Source organism: Rhinolophus sinicus, chromosome 9 (assembly GCF_057876585.1).
Source record: "Rhinolophus sinicus isolate RSI-liver-muscle chromosome 9, RSI-T2T, whole genome shotgun sequence".
Lineage (NCBI taxonomy): Eukaryota > Metazoa > Chordata > Mammalia > Chiroptera > Rhinolophidae > Rhinolophus > Rhinolophus sinicus.
In genome coordinates this window covers 16,419,174-16,438,692 of record NC_142509.1, presented here as the reverse complement: position 1 = coordinate 16,438,692, position 19,519 = coordinate 16,419,174, and the positions used below count along the sequence as shown (strand labels likewise).

The 19,519-nt window shown below is 56.7% G+C and overlaps 1 protein-coding gene across 5 annotated transcripts in view; it reads left to right on the top strand.

The window, feature by feature from the left end:
- The first annotated feature begins 2,310 nt into the window (after nt 1–2,310).
- The window catches only part of TANGO2 (transport and golgi organization 2 homolog), a 36,944-nt gene continuing 19,735 nt past the window's right edge, over nt 2,311–19,519 (top strand). For 2 of the 5 annotated variants that reach the window (XM_019755919.3, XM_074321890.2), the window contains exons 1-2: nt 2,314–2,438; nt 14,501–14,597. In XM_019755919.3, coding sequence (XP_019611478.2) covers nt 2,348–2,438; nt 14,501–14,597 — 188 coding nt within the window. In that variant the 5' untranslated portion in view covers nt 2,314–2,347. Of the gene's footprint in view, nt 2,439–14,500; nt 14,598–19,519 lie in introns of all 5 variants that reach the window. The other 3 variants (XM_088800868.1, XM_088800869.1, XM_019755918.3) reach the window with 3 other exon arrangements.

The window sequence follows — 19,519 nt, the reverse complement described above, 5'->3', positions numbered from 1 at the left end:
CATGGAGCCACACCATCAATGATATTCTGGCCCAGCTGCCCCTGGGCTGGGGATTCTCTTTTCTACATTTAGGAGTAGATTTAATTAGCCCAATGTTCAGTGGATCTCTCTAAGGGCATTGATTGTGCCCTGGTCCTTTTGGAGCCCCTCCTCCTACAGTGACCTGTGGTCCAGCACCACCCCTCCCCCACAGACTTGCTGATCGTAGCAAGAGGGGCTGGGCAGACCTGCTGAAATTGTGTACCTAAATCACCCCAAGTGAGGACTGCCTCCCTTCCCCCTCATTCCTGGCAGGGCTCCAGAGACCCATCTGCCCCTGAACTGGATCACCAGCCACATACAGAGGATCAGCGTGGGCAGGGGACAGTTTGAAGAGGACTCAGGGCCACTGTCTGGCAGTGTGCACACCATGACCCGAGTGGGGGTCAGAAAATCAGAGGGCAGGAGAGGTGGCCTCGACCACTCACCCACTGCCACAGGGACCAGTAGCCCAGTCTCCTCTCTCTCCATGGCCACTGGCCAGCTCTGTAGGGATATCCCTGGGGCATGTAAGGAAAGCTGCAGGGAGAAAAAGATTTCGGCTGAATGTCAGGAAGAACTTTCCAACAGTTGCAGATGTTCAGATACCAAAAGGGTGGCCACATACTAAGGATGTCTAGGGATGTGTGTAATTAGAGGTGGGATGGCAGCGAGCCCCTTGTAGCCCTGAGACCCCAGGGCTCAGGTGCCCACCTCGACCCATCTTAATGGTCTTGCCTGCTTCTTAGCATCAAATGTCATCCAGATGGGAGTCAGTGGTGACAGTGAACATCAGAGTGCGTGTTCTGGCTCCATCTAGATGGAGGAAGAGTGTGGCTGGGGACTGGACTGGCCCAAGGCCATATGCTGCTCTCTGTGGCAGACTGAGATTTGAACTTCTGTCCAACCCACACATGACTGCATCCCACTTTGCAGGCAATGGGAAAGCACTGCTAATGAGGGCCAGTCTGTGTTCTACTCCTCTGCCCCAGTGGTCTGGGGCAGACTGCATTGCAGCTTCTGCTCCATACCCCAGGGCATTGCAACTCACCTCCAAGCCCTTCCTTCTTATCCAACACTATCACCTCTTGGCTGGACTGAATGGTCCAGTGGCCAGCCCAGCACAATACTGTGGCCGGATGGTGGCAGGGAAGGCTGTGTGTCTCGCTTGGTCTGCTGCCTGCTGGCCTTGAGTCCCCAGGTATCTGGAGCGCTCGGTTTCCATCCCTACAAAGGGCTTCTATTGGGTTCCAGGAGGAACACAGATGAGATGGCGAAAGAGTGGGGTGCAGTGGGCTTTCAGGGGCACCATGCAGGTTTCGGTTTGACTCTTGACTTTGCTGATTACCAGCCAGGCCCTTCTCCTCTTTGAGCTAGTTTTCCACAGGGCATCAGCGCTCTGAGTCAGGATCAGGGAGCCTAGATCTTCAATGCAGGACTGTGGAGCTAATCCAGCCACTGCATTTTGCCACCTTTTCTTTTTTTTTTTTTTAATTCAAACAAGCGACGTAACTGCTGAGTCCTCGTGTCTCCATCTGTAAAATGGGATCAATGAGAGCTGTGTACTGGAACACTGGGCTTGGAGTGCTTAGCACATTGTTAGTTTCCTTAATATAACTCTCATTCTTGTCATAGTTTGCTGAGCACCCACTTTGTAGTAAGCCCCGGGCCTCTGACTCTACACTTTCCCTGCACTCAGGCCCCAGACAGATGGGGCAGGGAGCCCAGTGAATGCCTTTGTCCTGTTGGGAGGACTCCAGGCCTCTTGCTCACCTAGTCCGGATCAGTTTGGACCAGCCTTTCATCCTTGGGGCCTGCACCTGCAGAAGAACAGCTTGGAGGTGGACTCACAGGCTACGGTGGCTGGATGGGACCGGAGTGCCTGGTCCAGGGCCTGTCCTGAGCATGGCAGGGATGTCAGGGGGTCAGAGTTGCAGTGGAGAGGATGGCCAGGTCCCGAGGCCCGGATTGGATGGACGGGAGAGGGGCTGGAGGGGGGGACCAGGACCCAGCCTAAGGGGCGGGTCCGGAAATGAGCATCCCTGTAGTGCACCAGCCGGGGCCACCGGGTGGGCAGGTGACCGAGTTCAGGCCGCAGCCCTGACGGGTCAAGCGGCTGCGCCCTCCTGCGGGAGTCCCTGGGTCGGGAAGCCAGGAGGCTGGGAAGGCCGCGGGGGTCACGAGGTGTCCAGACACCCGCGCAACCAAGAGGTTTGGCGCAGCCTCAGGGGCGGGGCTCTGGGAGGGCGTAGTCGCTGGAGCGACAGCGCACGTAGCCAACTGTGCCTCGGGTTGCGGCGCGCCGCTCTGTCCCCAGCCACGCAGCCGAATGGCTGCGCGCAGACTGCGGGAGGGGCGGGGCCTGGGCGGTGGCGGCAGCGCGCGGGCGCGGCACCCGGAAGTCGGCGGCGGCGGAGGCGGTGAGTGCGCGGCTGGCTGCCCGGGCCCGCGGACTCCTCTCCCCGCGGAGTCGGCTGGCCCGGGCTCGGGGGCGCGGGGCTCCGGAGGCGCGGGCGGGGAGGGGCGGGGCTGTACCTCCCCGCCCTGCCTCAGTTTCCCCTTCCCGAGGCGTGAAATGGAAATCAAGCAGCAGGGTCCGGGGAGACCAAACCGACCGAGGCCGAAGAAGGGCCCCACTGGGAGGCGTTTCCAGTGATCCCCGCCGGGATGGGGTGTGGGGGCCACTGGCAGACTGGGCTGGTCTTGCTGCAGGGAAGCAGAGACTGGCGGGACTGGGCGAGTTGCGTGGTGGGTGGGTCATGGCGTCGGTCAGCTATGGAGCCCTGAGTCACGGTGCTGCCTCCCTGCGTCCTGCTGCGGGTGCAGTGGGGTGACAGCTGTCTGAGTAGGCAGCAAGTGCTGGGTCATCCCTGTGCCTGGACACAGCCTTCCTGGGGTGGCTCAGGTAGCCAGACCCTTCCCCCAGCGCATCAGGGGTGGGACCTGGGCAGAGTTGTACCCAGCCCAAGGCCTGGCCCCTTTGCTGGCCTTTGAGACCCCCCACCCCCCACCCCAGCACCTTCCATGCTTCCTGGCTTCATTCTGGGGCACAGCTAAAGGGAACCTTGGACCAGTCCCTGAGCCTCAGGTCTCTCCTCCAGCGGATATATCACATGTTCAGCACAGGCCTGGCCTGTTATCTTGCTCTGGACCTGCTGACCACTGTTTTGTCGCTGCTGTTTGGACTCAGAGTCCTTTTCCTTGACAAAGTCTGACTTGGTGGCCGCTATAAGGGATGCCTACCGCTGGTAGTGCTTTGGAAGTGCTTTCTCGCACTTGCTTGATGATCCTCAGGGCAACCTTTTGGGGCAAGTGTTCGTTGGCCAAACATTGTTCGCAGCAAAGAAAACTCAGACTGAGGGGCAAATGGTGTTCCCCAGGTCACTGAGAACCAGGGCCTCTGCTCCTTCTGGGTCTCTCTCCCACCCACCAGTCTTTCTGCATCAGGTGACCTGTCCGGTGGGGTGGGGGAGCTGGAGAGGGTGGCTATGTTGTGTTGGCTGGTGGACACAGCAGAGCCTCTGTCCCCCCACCCCCACCCCGCATCCCAGTGCTCCCATGGGACAGGGTGGATCGCTCTGGTGCTCCCACCCTCTCAGGCCCCTGACCATTCAGCCCAGTCCTGCGGCTCCTTCATGTTACGATGTGTCTGCAAACTGCAGGTCCTTCAGACTAGGCCACTGCGTGCCTCAATGTGTGGTACGACAGTCTTGCCCTGAAAGAAGGGAACAGCCCATCTGCTCTGGCCGGCTACCCAGCCCCTGGACTGTTATCACTCCTTCATGCTCCCTTTGTGTCTCCATTTGAGAGCTGTCCTTTTGGTCATGTTTCCCCATGGGTGTAACCGTGTGCCGTGTTCTCAGACCTGCTGTCCTCACTAGAGGGGAAGCTCTCTGAAGGCACTGTGGGTGGTGCTGCTGAGGAGGTCCGTGAGAACTGAGGGGACCCAGACCCCAGAGTCTGTCTGGAGAGAAATAGTCCAGGGCAGGGAGGCTGAGAGGCTTCTACTAGTGGGACCGCGTTGTCACTGACATTCCAGATGTGAGAGGATGAGGTCCATCCTTTGCGAACATGTTAGTTGGCTCATGAGGGCAGTACTGCAGAGTCTGGCAATTGTTGGTCAAGACCACAGGGTTTGGTGATGGGCTCCATGAAAGCAAGGTCACCCCAGCACCATTGAGCTCTCCTTTCAGGTCATCAATGCAACTTATTTCTTTGTTTCACAACTTCCTTTTTAGATTGCAAAAATAGTATATGCACACTTAAAAGTAAAGAAGGCTGGCTCCCATCTCCTGGTGGCTGCTACCACTTGGGATGTCTCAGTCGAGGTCTTCAGGACCTTGCTAACTTGAAGTGCTTACTTTCCTCCTCTTTTGAGGGTATAGTGGGGAAGGTGGCCCTTTCCTCCTTTATTAACCATAGGTGCTACAGGAGCCACTGTGAGGCTGGGCTGGCTTGTGAGGAAGCCGAGTGACCCTGCCAGGAGGGGCCAAGGTACAAAGGCTGCCTCGTGACTGGAGCTTTCCTTAATGCTCATTGTATCCCTCATTTGTACTGTTCCTTTGAACTGTGAAGGGACAATGACACTTGGTATGAGGCTGAATTAGTGCTCCTAAAACATCCTGGGAGATCTCAGGAAGAGTATCACTATAGAAAATTTGTCATGGTGAAATGCCACCGCACAGTCAAAATGAGAAAACAGAGAGAGGAGTCCTCAGTCACTGACCGGGGAGGAAGGTGGAGCATTGCAGTGGGCTGGCTGCTTCGAATATTTACAGACGTCAGGGCTTTCTCAGCCAAGGCCCAGGAATAGCGACACTGTGTTCCCATGTATGTTTATCTCCTCTGCTGGCAGCTGCCGGGAGAACTTCAGGCGTCATGTGAAAAGAGCAGCTCATGCTTTTCCAGCTCCGCCCCTGGGAACTGCCACAGGGTGGGGATGAGGAGCCTGGCCATGCAGCCCTCTCATGTGAAGCCTGAGGTACCCCATCCTCTGCATGGCCCCTCAAGACCAGATGGCTAGCCTTAAAGATATATTCCCAAATGTGTAAAGTGCTTCGCATAACAAAATGGGGCCTTACTCCAGGGCCCAGTTAACCTCTGTCCAGAGCCTTAGCACGTGAAGCCCGGTAGGATACTGATTTGATGTGAACCAGGAGCCTCACTTTCCCGAGTGTCTCTGTCCCCTCTGCTCTGTGTCGTGACAAAAATACTTCCCTATTCACTGGTGTGCATTCCTGTCGTTCATTGCTGCATTCTGACCTGGCATCTCTCCAACCAGATGCCCTGTTGGCCTTTTCAGTTGATAAAGGGAAGTGCTCCTGCCAAGGAGGCAGGTTCCCCACAGCCCTCTGCCCCCATGGTCAGGTGTGGACTTGGTCAGGTGTGGCTTTGCTGTCGGCTCATGTGGGTGGCATCGCGCAGCACTCACAACAGCCCGTCAGTGCTTGGGCCTGTTTTGAGGCATTTTGAGCCAGGGCTGAGTCCGTTCTTGTCCAGACTCCCATGAGTAGACTCTTCTTCCAGCCTTTCCTGCTTTATCTCCCCCCACCCAGAGGAATGTCTTGAAGCCAGTGAGGAAGGAGAGCTGGGTCTGTCCACTTGCTCCTCATGGGCAGCTTTTGGGGGCAGACAATCCATTTTTGCCCCTGACATCAAATACGCCCATGTTGTTTAGCCCCATGGATGGTGCGGTGAGCCTAGCCTCACGATTACCATCCACATCAGGGTGTGGAAACCATTGCCAGCACCCAGATGTCTCCCTCATGTCCTTCGTTATCCCCTAGACCAGGTCGCTGTACCCTGACTTCTGGCCTTGTGGACAAGTCTTGCTTATTTCTGGCCTCTGTGCAAGGACCAAGCAGGGGTACTCTCTCCCAGATGGGGCCCCCTGCTCTGCTGCTTGCTGCTCCGGTGTGTGGGTACCACTGTGGACACGGGGTAGCTTCCAGTTCTGGACTTACTCGCCTGTGTTGCTTTATGGACGGGGCGCCCACAACAACACCTGGTGTGGCCGGTGGGGGTGGGGCATGGCACACTTGGTCAGAGTTTTAGAAGGTTCTGTGAATAGCCAAGAGGGAGACTTGCCCTCCAGGCACCATAGTATGTGCTGAGGCTGAGAGACCTGGTGACACACGCAGGGCCCTCTGTGACTGGATGTCCGGGTGTGGCGAGGTTGGACAGACTGGACGCCCTGTAGGTGGGGGAAGCATAGGGGTCCATACCTCGCACCACCCACCCAGGCAGACCCTGGGCCGATCTGAGAACTAAGCCAAAGTATAACCTCACAAGGAAGTCAAGAGAAAGGTGCTCTTACTTTGGGACAGGGAGGGTGACTGCTGTGTAGGAGAGACGGGAAGATTCGCTGTAAAGTAGTAGACTTTTGATAGGCAGCGCCACAGGCCAGGCTGTCAGGCAGGGGAGGGACTGGGAGAAGACACCTGTGGTTCATGGAGCAGACAGGCAGTGCCTGCCCACACCACAGTTGACCGCAGGACAGGTCAGTGCAGCAAACGCCCGGGATTCAGTTCCCAAATCGGTGATTCATGGACACGGGTGGCCATAAGACGTGCCAGTACCGGGGATGCCAGTGAAACTGTGGTAAGAGCATTTCTTGCCACTGCAGGAGGGTAAGTGTGGCAGGTTCCACCCCAGCGGGGGTGGGAGGAGATGTCGCCTTGCATCCACCGGATGTTTGGAGGGAGCTGGGCCATGTTTTCTCATCTGAGATCCTCAGCCTCTGACTGAGCCATTCTGCCTCCTGGATTGCTGTCCTAGGAAGGTCCTCCATTGCTTCCAGAGCATATATATGGGATGCCACCCCTCAGGAAAGCTGGGCAGCAGCGAGCAGGCTGAGGACACTGCCCCTCGGAGAGGGTGGACCTGCAGAGCCAGTTAGTAGGAAGACAGGAGCAGCGAGGTCCTGCATACTCCTGTACTTTGCTGAGAAACATCTGGAAGCACATCTTTGTTGACCAGAGATGGGGCTTTTGCTGGAGACATGTAGTTGGAAACTCCAGATGAGAGTGTGTTCCTGGGTGACCTGGGAGTGGGAACCACAACCACAGACCCTGCCGGCCCCCAGGAACTGCGGGTTGTGGCAGCAGGAGGTGTGGAGCCTTGAACCGAGAGGCTGAACGGGGGTGGGTGGACGAGCCAGCAGCGGACATGAGCGGATGGGGTGGGCTGGGAGGAAGGGGAGGGGAGAGGCCCTTGGTGGAAGTGCTGGAGGAGGTGGTGCTGGTGGGCATGGGGTGGGCCGTGGCAATCAGTGCGTGATGCCGTTAGCCCCTGGGCGGGGTGAGACGGGCAGCCAGGTAGGGTCTGGAGACAGGTAGAGACTACCCCCGGTAGTGCTGAGGTCTGCCAGTCCCCCTGCCAGGTCCTTCCCCATCAGGCCTTGCAGTGACAATGAGACCCCTTAGGCCCCTCTGGCCTCTTCTCTCAGTGGCCTCTGAGAGGCCACTGACCATCCCTGCGTCTCATCCACCTGTCCCTGTACACGCTGGGTACTGGGGGCCAGGGAAAGAGATCCTCACTGTTGGTTACCAGAACTGGTCCATCGGGGGGGGGGTGCCAGGCCTTGTCCCCAGTGGCCCTCATTTGAGCCACTGCAGTCATCACTGCATCCCTTAGCATGTGACCCTGACTTGTCTTTGGCCAGGCCTGTCTACCTAGATTATTTTCTTGTGTTCTTGTTAGATGCCGCATGGAGTGAGGTTTGAAGAGCCTGGTCCTTCTGACAGAGGCAGTTTACCTGGTCCTACTTAGCTGTTGGGAACAGCCCTGTTGGTCCTCTGGGAGGTAGGGGAGGAGGAAGGAGGCCCTGGCTGGAGTGGGTGATTCAGAGGCAGTGGGTGAGCAGGCAGGATGGAGTGCGCTGGGAGAACTCTCGAAAGCGTTATCAGCAGATGGGCTGTGAGTGCCTGGAAAGCTTCTGTGCTTCGCAGCCAGCACCGTGTACTAAGAATTACTGGTGCCAAGTCCGTGACCCGTTCTTCCTGTTTTGCGGAATTACCAGGTGCTTAGACGAGGGGAAAGCCAGACTTGCTGAGCTATGATCTAGGAAGACTTCCACTAGCTTTCTGTGAGAGGCCAGGAAGCCCCGGGCTTTGGTTTGAAGAGGGCGCTTTCCTTTTGCTTCATACCCCCCAGGGCTCTGGTGTGCCCAGGGACTCCAAGTGCGTGTGCGAAGCGTAGTCTTCACTGGACCCGCCCCGGCTGCAGGTGGGAGGCCCTAACAGGTGCACACTCAGGCTGGTGGAGGCCACCCCAGAGGACACAGTGCTTCCTTGGTGTTTCTAGGTGGGCCAAAGTCACAGCAGGCGCCCAGGCTGTGAGCAGCAGTGAGTGGGCAGGTGTGAGGTGTGGGTGCACCGGTCTCATCTGTGCACATGTGGCCTCGTGCACCTGCCCAGCCTGAATTACAAGCCCTGGGCTGGGGACCTTTGTCGTGGTCTCAGTGTGCTCTCTGACGCTGTCAGAGAGAATACGCTTCCAGACCTGCAGCCTTCCTGTTCTCGGCAGGATTTCATGCTACTCTCTATTCAGTTCCAGAAAAGTCCTGGGTAGTTTATCAAAGCAGAGCTGCCACGTGGCCAAGCTCACAGAGGTCAGTGTTTTATGTGAAATCTTGGTGGTGACAAAGATTGCCTGGTTGTTGTGTGCAGCTAGGGGAGTCCATGTGACCCATGGGACGTGGTGTCGAGAGGCAGCCGTGGTGAGGATGCTCCAGGGGCGTGGAAACCGCTGACGCCGGCCTCCTCCTCAGCAGGGCCAGCCCCTGGGTTTCTGTACAGACGGCCCAGGCCATATGCACAGCCCTTCAGGCCTCGCAGTGCGCATGGAAGGACACACTGCTGAGTGGTGAGCAAGACGGCGCCTCTCCATGTCTGGCTGTGCAGCCCTCCGCTGAGACGTGCTGTGCTGGTGTCTCAGGCGCTTGTCAGGATGTTTGGCCACCTCTCAGACTCCACTCCAGTCCTGCGTGTGGTCCCTCCCGACTGCTGCCCACTTGTCTGCCTCTCCTTGGCCCAGGCCACTCTCTGGGGTCTTCCATCCCTGTGAGCCAGACCGAGACCTGCCACAGCCGTGTGCAGGGCCGTTGGAAGCCAGTGCCCCCAGTGGGACCACATGTGGGCACAGTGACTTTCCGCCGGGCCTGGGATGAGCTGGCTGCCCCCTCACCAGCTTTCCTGGGGCTTCTCACACCCTGAGACAGTCGGCCACAGGGAGAACAGTGAGGCCAGGGGGTGCCCTGCAGGAAGCATGCTGGCTTCTCAAGTGTTTTCATGATGAAGCTGGGTGGAGCTCCTTGTGGACGTGCCAGGGCAGTGCAGATGTGCAGGTCCAGGTGGGGCATCCTGGCCTTCTAGGGGGCTGCCTGGGCGTAGATGGGGGGTCAGGGCGGCCCACTTGACCCCAGCATCCCACATGTGCCTGCTCTTTCACCCTGAGTGTAGCCACGAGGCATCCCTTCAACGAGCCTCCCGCGTACGCTCAGGCTGAGCTCTTGGTGAGAGGGGCTCACGCCTGTAAAGTGCCCAGCATGGGAAGGTCCTCCCCAGCTGCCCCCAGCGGTCTTCTCCCCTGCCCTGTGGCCCCCAGGGCCCAGCCTCCTCTGGGGTAGTGTGTCACTGCCCAGAGAGCCAAGTTCTGTCGTGGGCCCACCTTTCTGTCTTGCCATCCCGGTTGCTGGGAGGCCAAGTGAGGGGAAGGGAGGGAAGGCAGAGCACGGGCCTGTGAACTCACTGCCATCCACAGGCTTGGCTGGTGTGCACATTACCGTCGTGGTCTCTTTGGCCTGCGGGGGCAAGCAGTGCACTAGACACAGGACACAGTGGGGCATGGCTTCCTGCAGTGCTCGGATGCTCTCCTTAAGGCCACGCTGTGATCCCCGAGGCCTGTGGCAAGGCTCCTGGGCAGGCCTCCTGGGACCTTCCTACCTGCCTTTTCCTGTGGCTGTGAGCTGGCTCCGGCTGCCCTGCCCTCAGAGGTGACCCCAGAGCCTGCATAGCCCTGACTTCTCAGGCTCCTGGGGGCAAGAGGACATTCCATCAGGGCCTGGGCCTATGTGCTGGGCCCCAGATGGAGGTGGGGACAGGTGGGGCGGGGATGTCACTGAGAAAGCAAGTCCTGTACACTTCTGCCCAGGATGCTGCCCTCCCCTGCAGATTTTACCAGCTCAGGTGGCATTCAGGGTAAGCTCCTCCTGACAAGCATGCACGCCACTTGGCGAGGGTGGGCCCCAGCCTCACAGGCAGGGTGGGACCTGTTGAAGCCCCTCCCCCTCTGCTGGTCGCAGAGCTATGGGAAGTGGAGAGGAACATTTTCTCAGAGGCTCTGAGTGACCGGGCCAGCAGGACGCTGTTTGCCACTGTGGGTAGTAGTTCCAGCCACCCACTTGCCTACCTGCCCTGCACCCAGACCTTAGTGTAGTGACGGGGACGACGGAGGCTGTATCCAGATTTGCTCTCAGAGCCCTGAAAGTCAGCAGGGTGAGAAGGTCGCCCGATGAGCAGGGCTGTCAGGGAGAACTTTGTCAGGCCCTGACGGGGGTGTCAGAGTTCTGGTGGGCCTGGGTGGGCACATGCTGGGAGAAGGGCCCTGCACCCATGAGAACTTCCAGGGGTTGCTGAGGGAGCATATCAGGTCTAGGCAGAGAAGGATGCTGGGGGGTGGGGTTGGAGGTGAAGCCGGGAAGGGGAGGGGCTGTTGGGCAGCGGGCCTGTCTTGAGTGGGGGGCGAGGGATTGGAGAGAAAGGCAGTTCCTGATGGTCCCCTCCCCAGGGGCTGGCTTTCCTCTGGTCCTTCCCTCCCAATGACCACGTCTTCGTCAAGGCCGCCGCCCTGGGCTCTGTGCCAACACCTCTGACAGCAGGTTGCCCCGAGACCCATCGGTGGCCTTTCCTTAGACCACAGAGCCCTCCCCATCGCACCTGGAGAGCTGGTCTGCCCCTTACCTGGGCCAGCTTGGACAACAGGGTCCTGTAGCTGCGTTGGGGGAGGGTGCTCTGTATATGGACTGTGAGCATCAGTGGCCAGCGCTTTCCCTGGCCAGTGGCCTCACCCAGTGGCCAGGCATGTAGCTCGGGGAGGGACACAGTAGGCCAAAGCAGACAATGATGGCTGCCTTCTCTGATGGTCCAGAGTGGCACCTCCATGCTGGGGTAGCCCTCAGAACAGCCCTTCATCCCAGTGAGGGTCTGGGCCAGTGGCATTTCGGCAGGGATGGGCTGGCAGCCTGGTTGCCGCAGACACCACCAGCCAGCCTTGCCTGGGGGCATTTCTGTGTCTGAGAGAGACCAGCTCCCCTGTGAGGGGAGGGACCTGTGTCCTCTGTGCTGGACTGTGGTCAGGTGGCAGGTGCTAAGGACCCCGTCAGCTACACCTGGCAGGTGGAACACCTGGGGCCCCAGGAGGCCCAGCTTCCTGTCTCCTTGTACTTTGTTCTGGTTGATTCTACTGACCCGTTGTCAGCTGTGTCTGATCTGTTATGTCCACTCCTGAGTTTTAATTCATGGTTACTGTAGCTTCCGTTTCTAAAACTTTCTGGTGCTTTGTGTACCTCCTGGTTTATTCTGTATCACTTCCTTTTCTCGGCAGCTATCTCCAAACTTTCTTTTCTGCAATCCGAGTGTGGTTGGTTTACGAGACGTATAGGGACTTCTTTCTGCTGGTTCTTGTTCATGGTGCTTTGTTTTGTTAGGTGGTTCTTTCTGACTGTGTACTGCTCTTTGTCTGAGAAATTATTTGTGAGACTTCTTGGTGGTCTAGGATGAAGATGACAACTTTGGTTTGCCAGGTGCTCAGGGGCACTACCAGTGTGGGGGCCCCTCAAACCAAGCCTTGGCGTGAGGTCCCTGGAAGCCTGGTGTGGCCCTGGCTCCATTCCTGGGACTTCTCAGGGACTCGTCCTCTCTGAGCTGTTCCTGCAGTCCGTGGTTGGCTGTGGATGTAGCCTCCCCTCACCCTATGAGATTGTTCTCCGGGCTCCCAGCTTCCCTTGGAGGAAAGATTACTTCTCAGTCATCTCTTGGGGGCGGCCCTGGGCCTTGTCTTCTGTCCTTCTCACCCTGAGGCCACCAGAGCCCGGTTTGTCCAGATGGGTCAATGCCCCAAGGCAGGAATGGCCACTGAACTCTGCTTTCTTTCCTCTCTGAATTCCTGTGTTCTCCAAGATGTCTAAATTCTGCATACATGACCTTGTCAGCTCATGGCTGCTTTTAAGGTGTTTTCATATTCTCGCAAGTGTTTTGAGTCGTTTTTACCAGGAGGGTTGGCCCCACCAGCCTGCCCACCAGTATTGGGATTGTCAAGCACCCCTGGAGTGATGGCCCCAGTGGGCACTCCCAGGTAACCCCTGGTGGGAACCCAGCCCCTCCTGTCAGCGTGGGCTGGCGGCCAGCAGCCCGTCTCACATGCCTACACATCCCCTAGCACCGTGCACTTTTGCTAGTCACTATGGCGACACCTCACCTGCACAACCACGGGCTTTAGTGAGGGCAAAGGTTGGTCCCCGATGGCCATTACCACTGCCCATGCCTGTGAGGGCTGGGGAGGAATAGGGGCGGAGTCCTGGGGGTCCCTCCAGGGCCTGTGGGAGCCAGTGGGAACAGCAGTGGAGTGAATCCTTCCCCTCCCACCCTGGCCAGACCAGTGAGCAGAAGTGAGTGGAGTGGCAGGGACACCATGGCGTTGTCCACGGGAAGGGCCCCAGGAGCTTGACAGCCTCTGCATGGCTCTGAGCTGAGGGTGTATCTGAGGTGCTTGCCTAGGGCTTTGGCGCCTCCTTGGCTCTTCTGTGTTCTGTAGCCGCAGCCCCTGCTGCCCACCTGCCCGCCCATGGTGTGGCATAGCTTTGACGGCAGGGTCATTGTGGTGCGAACGTCCCCCATCGGTGAGTCCTGAGACAGGAAAGTTTTCAGAGACCCGAGAACCGGGAGCAATTGCACTGATGTCAGAGGAGAGCGCTCATCGTCACTGTTCACCTGCCCCGTCCCCATGGCCGGCGATGGCCTCTTCTGGAACTGTGTTGTGTGTGTAATGGGGACCCAGGCCTGAGGCAGGGAGCTGGAGCCCTACGTGGCCCATGCCTGCTGCTCACATGCCTGCAGGGGGACTGTGCTCGTGTGCTGAGCAGCAGGTGGCCCCCGCCCCTGTGTGGCCACTCTGAGGCCTAAGGCAGAGGGGCAGGAGTGGCAGAGTAGCCATGGAGGCCTTGTGTTAAGGCCTGGAGTGAGGATGGGCTAGGGCTGGGAATCTGGCCCCTGCTCTTCCCCCAGCAAGGACCTGCGTCACAGACCTACTTTGCTTGTGTGCTCCCTGAGTGGAGCCAGGCCTTGCCCTAGCAGACACCATCCTGGGACAGGCCACTGCATGGACCCGCTCAAATCCCATGGTGCCCCAGGCCGGCAAGGGTGCTTAGAGCTCAGTGGCCTCCCCTAGACACACATGCACACAGACCCTTGCATAAGTGCACGTGTGTACACACCAGCACACGGGCCGACGTCCATGCACTTACACTTGCGCACAGACCTCATGGCCTCACATATGTGCACATACAGTGAACACATCTTCCCCCCTTGCTCATCAGGCTCTTCCTTTGAGGGACATCTTGTTACCCCTCAGAACCTACACAGCCTGTGCTTCCTGTTTCCTGGCTGTAGGCCCTGGTCCTGCACTGGAGCAACGTCCCTAGCTTGTCGCACGTGTGCAGGACTAGAGACCCTCACAGTCACCTTGTCCAGGGTTGGTGGCCTTGGGATCTCATCTCAGTTCTCAACTCGTTTGTGGGAAAAGACCTGCTGGCCCCAGAGGCCCTGGGCGAGGGGCCCGTGTGTGTGGGAGCTGCACACCGAGTTCTCCCTCGGCAACCTGGGTGTGTGTCCGTGTCACTGGCACGGGGACTTTGCCTGTGTCCCTTGCCGACGGAGTGTGCAGGGCCCTCTGGGTCTCTTGGCCACGCCTGGGCTGTTAAGGGTGGAGGGCACGTGCTGAGGACCTGCTGTAGACACTGCTGCAGAGTGTTCCCAGGTCGCTTGGACATGATGCAGCCCTGCCGTGAGGGCTGGGTGCTGGAATTGGTGCTGGTGCCAGGCGAAGGAATGGGCAGTTTGGGTGGGGGGCATGGAGCAAGCCGAAGAGTCTCCTGGACGGCTGTGGGCCGGTTTGCCCCCCGGTGCCCATGGGTTTTGCTCTTGCTGCTGTCTCCCCCTCCAGCGCCCACTCACCACCCCATGCGTGTGTCCAGGGCCAGCGAACACAGTGCGCGTTAGGGCGGTGCTGATGAGTGTATATGTTTAGGGGATGGTTGTGTGGTGCTGGCGAGCGTCACGGTCTTGGGCACATGGTTATGGCATTTCCAGTGAGGGTCCGGCTTCTCAGGGGTGGTTCTAATCTGGATTAGGGAGCATTGCAGGTTCAGGGAAGGTGGTTCTGTTGTCTGCTGTTTGCTTAACTCATTTTTTTCCTTTTCCTGCAGACCGTGTGACCCCGTGTGAACAAAGCCACCCTCCGGGACCCATGTGCATCATCTTCTTTAAGTTTGATCCTCGCCCCGTTTCCAAAAATGCGTACAGGTAACCCCCTTGCTCTGTGTCTGCTCAATTTCAGGTGCCCCACAGTCCTCAATGCCCGTGTAGGTGCTGTAAGCAGGAGGGGCATGTGTGCTACCTGCAGGCCGAGGGGAGGTGGCCTGGGACGAGCTGCACAGGCCTGGCACTGCCCTCTCAGACAGTGACCGCTCAGCATGGGGCACTGGAGGGAACACCTGTCAGTGGCAAAGACCCTGAGTCGATGTACAAAGATAGTAAGATTCATCCTGTAAAGGTGGCTGTGTGAGCAGGACAGGGGAGTAAAGTGGGTCCAGGCAAGGGCACAGCCCGATGGGCTCCGATGGGGGACCAGAGGTGCAGCAGAATTGAGGTGACAGTGAGCGAGAGCCCCACTTGGGCTGGCTGGTTCACGTTGCCAGAGAGAAGTCTGGGTGGTTTTGTAAAGGTGCGAGGGGGTGGGGGCAGCTGGGTATCAGCTGAAGGAAGTGAGAGACTAAGGACTGAACCCCTTCTCCTCATGACCCTGGGATATGGACGACACCCCTCCATTCCCCAGAGCACCCCAGGGGGGAACACATCAGCATTTATCCACACAGAGAATAAGGCTGAGATGTAGCCCACAACCAAAAATGATATTTGAAACTGCTTATTAGTTCAATTGCCTGGGAAAAGTTTTCATCCTTTCAAAATCTGTACCAGAAATGATTGGAACTATTTCGACCAGCTTTTTGGATTTGAGTCACCGTACAAAATCACAGATAGCACACTGCCTAGCTAATGTAGGTTGTTTCCATCTCTTAGTTATTGTGAATAATGCTGCTAGGAATATTAGTATACAAATATCTGCTATCTGTTTGAGTGGCTGAATTAACTCATTCCAGGCTAGAGAGTGGAGGGTAAGGGGGATCAAATATATGGTGATCTCTTGTAATTGTAGAAATCAAATGTGACTTGTATTCATTTTTTGTTATCAGTGTATATTGAGTATTACAATTTCAATACAGTTTTCCTTTCTTAAAAAAATAAATACATATATATATATATATATATATATATGGTGATAGAAGGAGAACTGACTCTGGGTGGTGAACACACAATGGGATTTATAGATGATGTAATACAGAATTGTACACCTGAAATCTATGTAATTTTACTAACAATTGTCACCCCAATAAATTTAAAAAATAAATTAAAAAAAAGAAAGAAAGAAAAAAAAAGAGTGGAGGGTGCGGAGTGTCCACTGTTGCCTTCCCGCAGAGGACACAGCAGGGCCAGGCCAGGCTCTGGGACCTGACCCTGTCCGGCCCCTGATAGGGTGAGCTGTTTGAGTCAGGGTGCAGTCACTGGACAGGACCCAGGCACAGTGATTCGAGCAGGGAAAGTGTAATATACAGAATGACTGACTAATGGGATTGGGGTGCCCAGGGCAGAGCCCCATCCCTCAGCCCTGGGCTGAGATCCAGATCTTGCTGGGAAGACGTAGCTGTGGCATCCTGGATGACCGAGAAGTCACTGGGGTGCTGCACCGGCAGAACTTGCTGGAAATCTGCCCTCAAGGGTGCTGGCAGCTGTTGCAGGGAGGGTGCTGGGTGAAGGTGCTCGGCACTGGGCACTGCTTACTACTGTGGGCTGGGGAAGCCTCCTGAGAAAGCACACAGGGGCCAGGAAAAGAGGCCTCTCCTCCTCCAGTGTGTCTCCAGCGCCCTCGAATGACAAAACTTCACATGGTACCAGCTGCAAAGTTCAGCTTCCTTATCACAGAGCAGGCGATGGAGTGTGAATCTGGGGCGGAGGTGTAATTAATGGATAACTGGCACGGTCCACCCCCTTGGCTATTGAGCTTTCATGTCACTTGTCTGTGCTCATTCGGACACCCACGTACCGACAAAACAACTCCCTTTCCACCCAACAAGTGAAGAATTTCTCAAATGAGGATATGCAGGCTGCGAGTCACGAGGCCCACTGCTGCCCATGCTTATTACTCCCAGGTTCGGCCACAGCCCCACTTGGCACGCTCTTCCCTGACGTTATCTACTACCTCTTGCAAGTAAAATAAAATAGGGAAGGAGGAGAGAGGAGGGTGAGCACGGACGGGTCTCTCTTGCTTTCGCTTAGAACCTGTGCGTCACTGCCAGGACCTGTCCTCCTAACAGCTAACTCCTTGTAGGTTGTGATTCAAGACAGCCCTGGTGTTTCTCTCAAGTGTTTTCCGAAGCTCTAAGCCAAAGACCAAATATGCCGCCTCCGGGTGACTGACTGAATATGCTCAGTGTTTTCCCAACCACGTAGGAGGGCCAGAGAGGCTTCTGGGGGCTGCTTCTATTCTAGGGGGTGTCTGGACAATGAGAACGGGCAGGCTGCAGGCTCTCCATGTACGCACTTCTGTTCGTGTGCGATGCGAGAACAGGCGGGGGAGCAGGGTGGGGCTGCCACAGGAGGGACACCACAGCATGCCCAGGGAGGAGCGGCCTGGTGAGCTGAGCCTGGGTTTGTTAGAGACTGAGGAGGGCCTCCCAGTGCCTGGAGAGGGATGGGGAGCAGCGAAGGGGATGCAGGCCCGGCACCAGGGCCATTGGCATGGAGGGGAGGAGGCCCTGGCTGTCCAGTGCTGCCAGGAGCTGTCTGGGCCAGCAGGGCCTGCCCCAGCGCCCCTTACCTGGGCTCCTTCCTACCTTAGCCATTGCTCTCCTGGCTGAGGATGCAGCAGCCTCTGCCCCCTGCCTTGGCATCTATTACTGGTATAACATCATCTGCCCCCCACATAGCAGAAGTCAGGAATGGGAGTGTGTGGGTGTATGTGTTAAAGTATATATAACATAAAATTTTGCCATTCTAATCATTTGTGAATGTCTAGTTCCATAGCATACTCACATTGTTTTGCAACCATCACCACTGTCCATCTCCACAACTCTTTTTGTCTTCCCAAACTGAAACTGTCCCCATTAAATAATAAGGCCCATTCCCTCTCCCCCTAGCCCTTAGCAACCACCATTCTCCTTTCTGTTTCTACGACCTTGACGATGGGTACCTCATATAAGTGGAGTCATATAATATTTGTCATTTCGTGACTGGCTTATTTGACTTGGCATGACATCTTCAAGGTTCATCCATGTTATATAGTATGTGTCAGAATGTCATTCCCTTTTAAGGTAAGTCATATTGCATTGTATGGATAGACCACATTTGTTTATCCATTCATCCATTAGTAGACACTTGGGCTGTTTCCACCTCTTAGCTATTTGGAGTAATGCTGCTGTGAGTATTAGTGTACAAGTACCTGTTCGGGTCCTGCTTCCAGTTCTTTTGGGTGTGTACCCAGAAGTGGAATTGCTGGATGCTACGGCGATTCTGTGTTTGACTTTTTGAGGAAATGCCAAGTTGATTTCTTCGAGTGTCTTTTGATGGCCCTGTCATAGGCTCCCCTTGCCATGTCAGCGCATGTCCCCTATTGGGTGGCAGAGAGTGTCCTCACCGGGTGTCATCATGTCATCATTGTGCATTGTCCAGATCAGGTCCTCTCCTCCCAGCCAGGTGGTCCAGGCGCCAGGGCCACCGTCCACTTGGACCTTGCTGCCCACAAAGCTGGCACACATGGCTGCGACTGGTGAGAAGGCCCCTGTGGCTCTGTGTGCCCCCTCCAGCACCCTCAGTATCAAGTCTGCCTCTTGCCCCTCAGGGTAACGATAGCCCCTGTTCTTATTCGGATTCGTGGGTTAAGCTCATCCCTGCGGTCAGTGTTGCTCCAGGTCAGAGGATTGCAAAGAGGACCTTTGCAGTTGGACCTGTGGCCATCATTACTGTATATATAAATGTGATTCAAACAAATCACCTCTGCCTGCACAAGAGACTGAGACATCTTCATTTTTTATTTTATTTTTTTTAAATGATTTTTTTTTTTAATTGGGGAAGGGGAACAGGACTTTATTGGGGAACAGTGTGTACTTCCAGGCCTTTTTTCCAAGTCAAGTTGTTGTTCTTTCAGTCTTAGTTGTGGAGGGCGCAGCTCAGCTCCAGGTCCAGTTGCCGTTGTTAGTTGCAGGGGGCACAACCCACCATCCCTTGCGGGAGTCGAACTGGCAACCTTGTGGTTGAGAGGACACACTCCAACCAGCTGAGCCATCCAGGAGCTCAGCGGCAGCTCAGCTCAAGGTGCCGTGTTCAATCTTAGTTGCAGGGGGCAGAGCCCACCATCCCTTGCGGGAGTCGAGGAGTTGAACCGGCAACCTTGTGGTTGAGAGCCCACTAGCCCATGTGGGAATCAAAGTTAGGAGCATGGAGCTCTAACCGCCTGAGCCACCGGGCCGGCCCGAGACATCTTCATTTTTGATGCCGGGGGCAGTATTGCTTGTGGCTCTGCCTTTTACCGATGCTGATCTTACGGGAATATGTTTTCTAGCTTCCCAGTAGTTCGTTCCTTAGAAGGGGCCCCCTGCCCAGGGTGGCCTGTGATGTTCAGGGTTACCCGTCCTGCTGCTTTGCTAGCCTGAAGCATGGTTCCTGAAGCATCTCTTCCTCTCTCTGGCTGTGTTCGAGCATTCTGTCGTCTCTTTCCCACAGGAGAAAGCCTGGGCCACTCAGAGCGTGCGTCTTGTGGTCTGTTCATGCCCAGACTTAGCAGTCCACTGTCTGAGTGGCCTGTAGTGGGGGTGCGGGGGAGGGCAGCCAGCTCAGTGCCTGCCCAGGGAGTGAATGTGAACATGGCCCCTGCAGAGAAACTCCAAGCCTAGTGCTGGGCCGAGTTGTCTCAGACCCCGCGGTCTGCACCCCCCACCTCTCTTGTTACCACCCTGATGCTCTCCCTATTGGGGGTGCCCATCCCTCCAGAGGTGGCAGCCCCCATGTCACATGTCACTGCTGCTTCCCCCTGGCTCTCTCGGGCCTCCCTGTCTGTCTTCTGGGTGCTGGGCTGGCCCTCGTGCAGGTGAGGTCTGCCTTCTAGGTTGCAT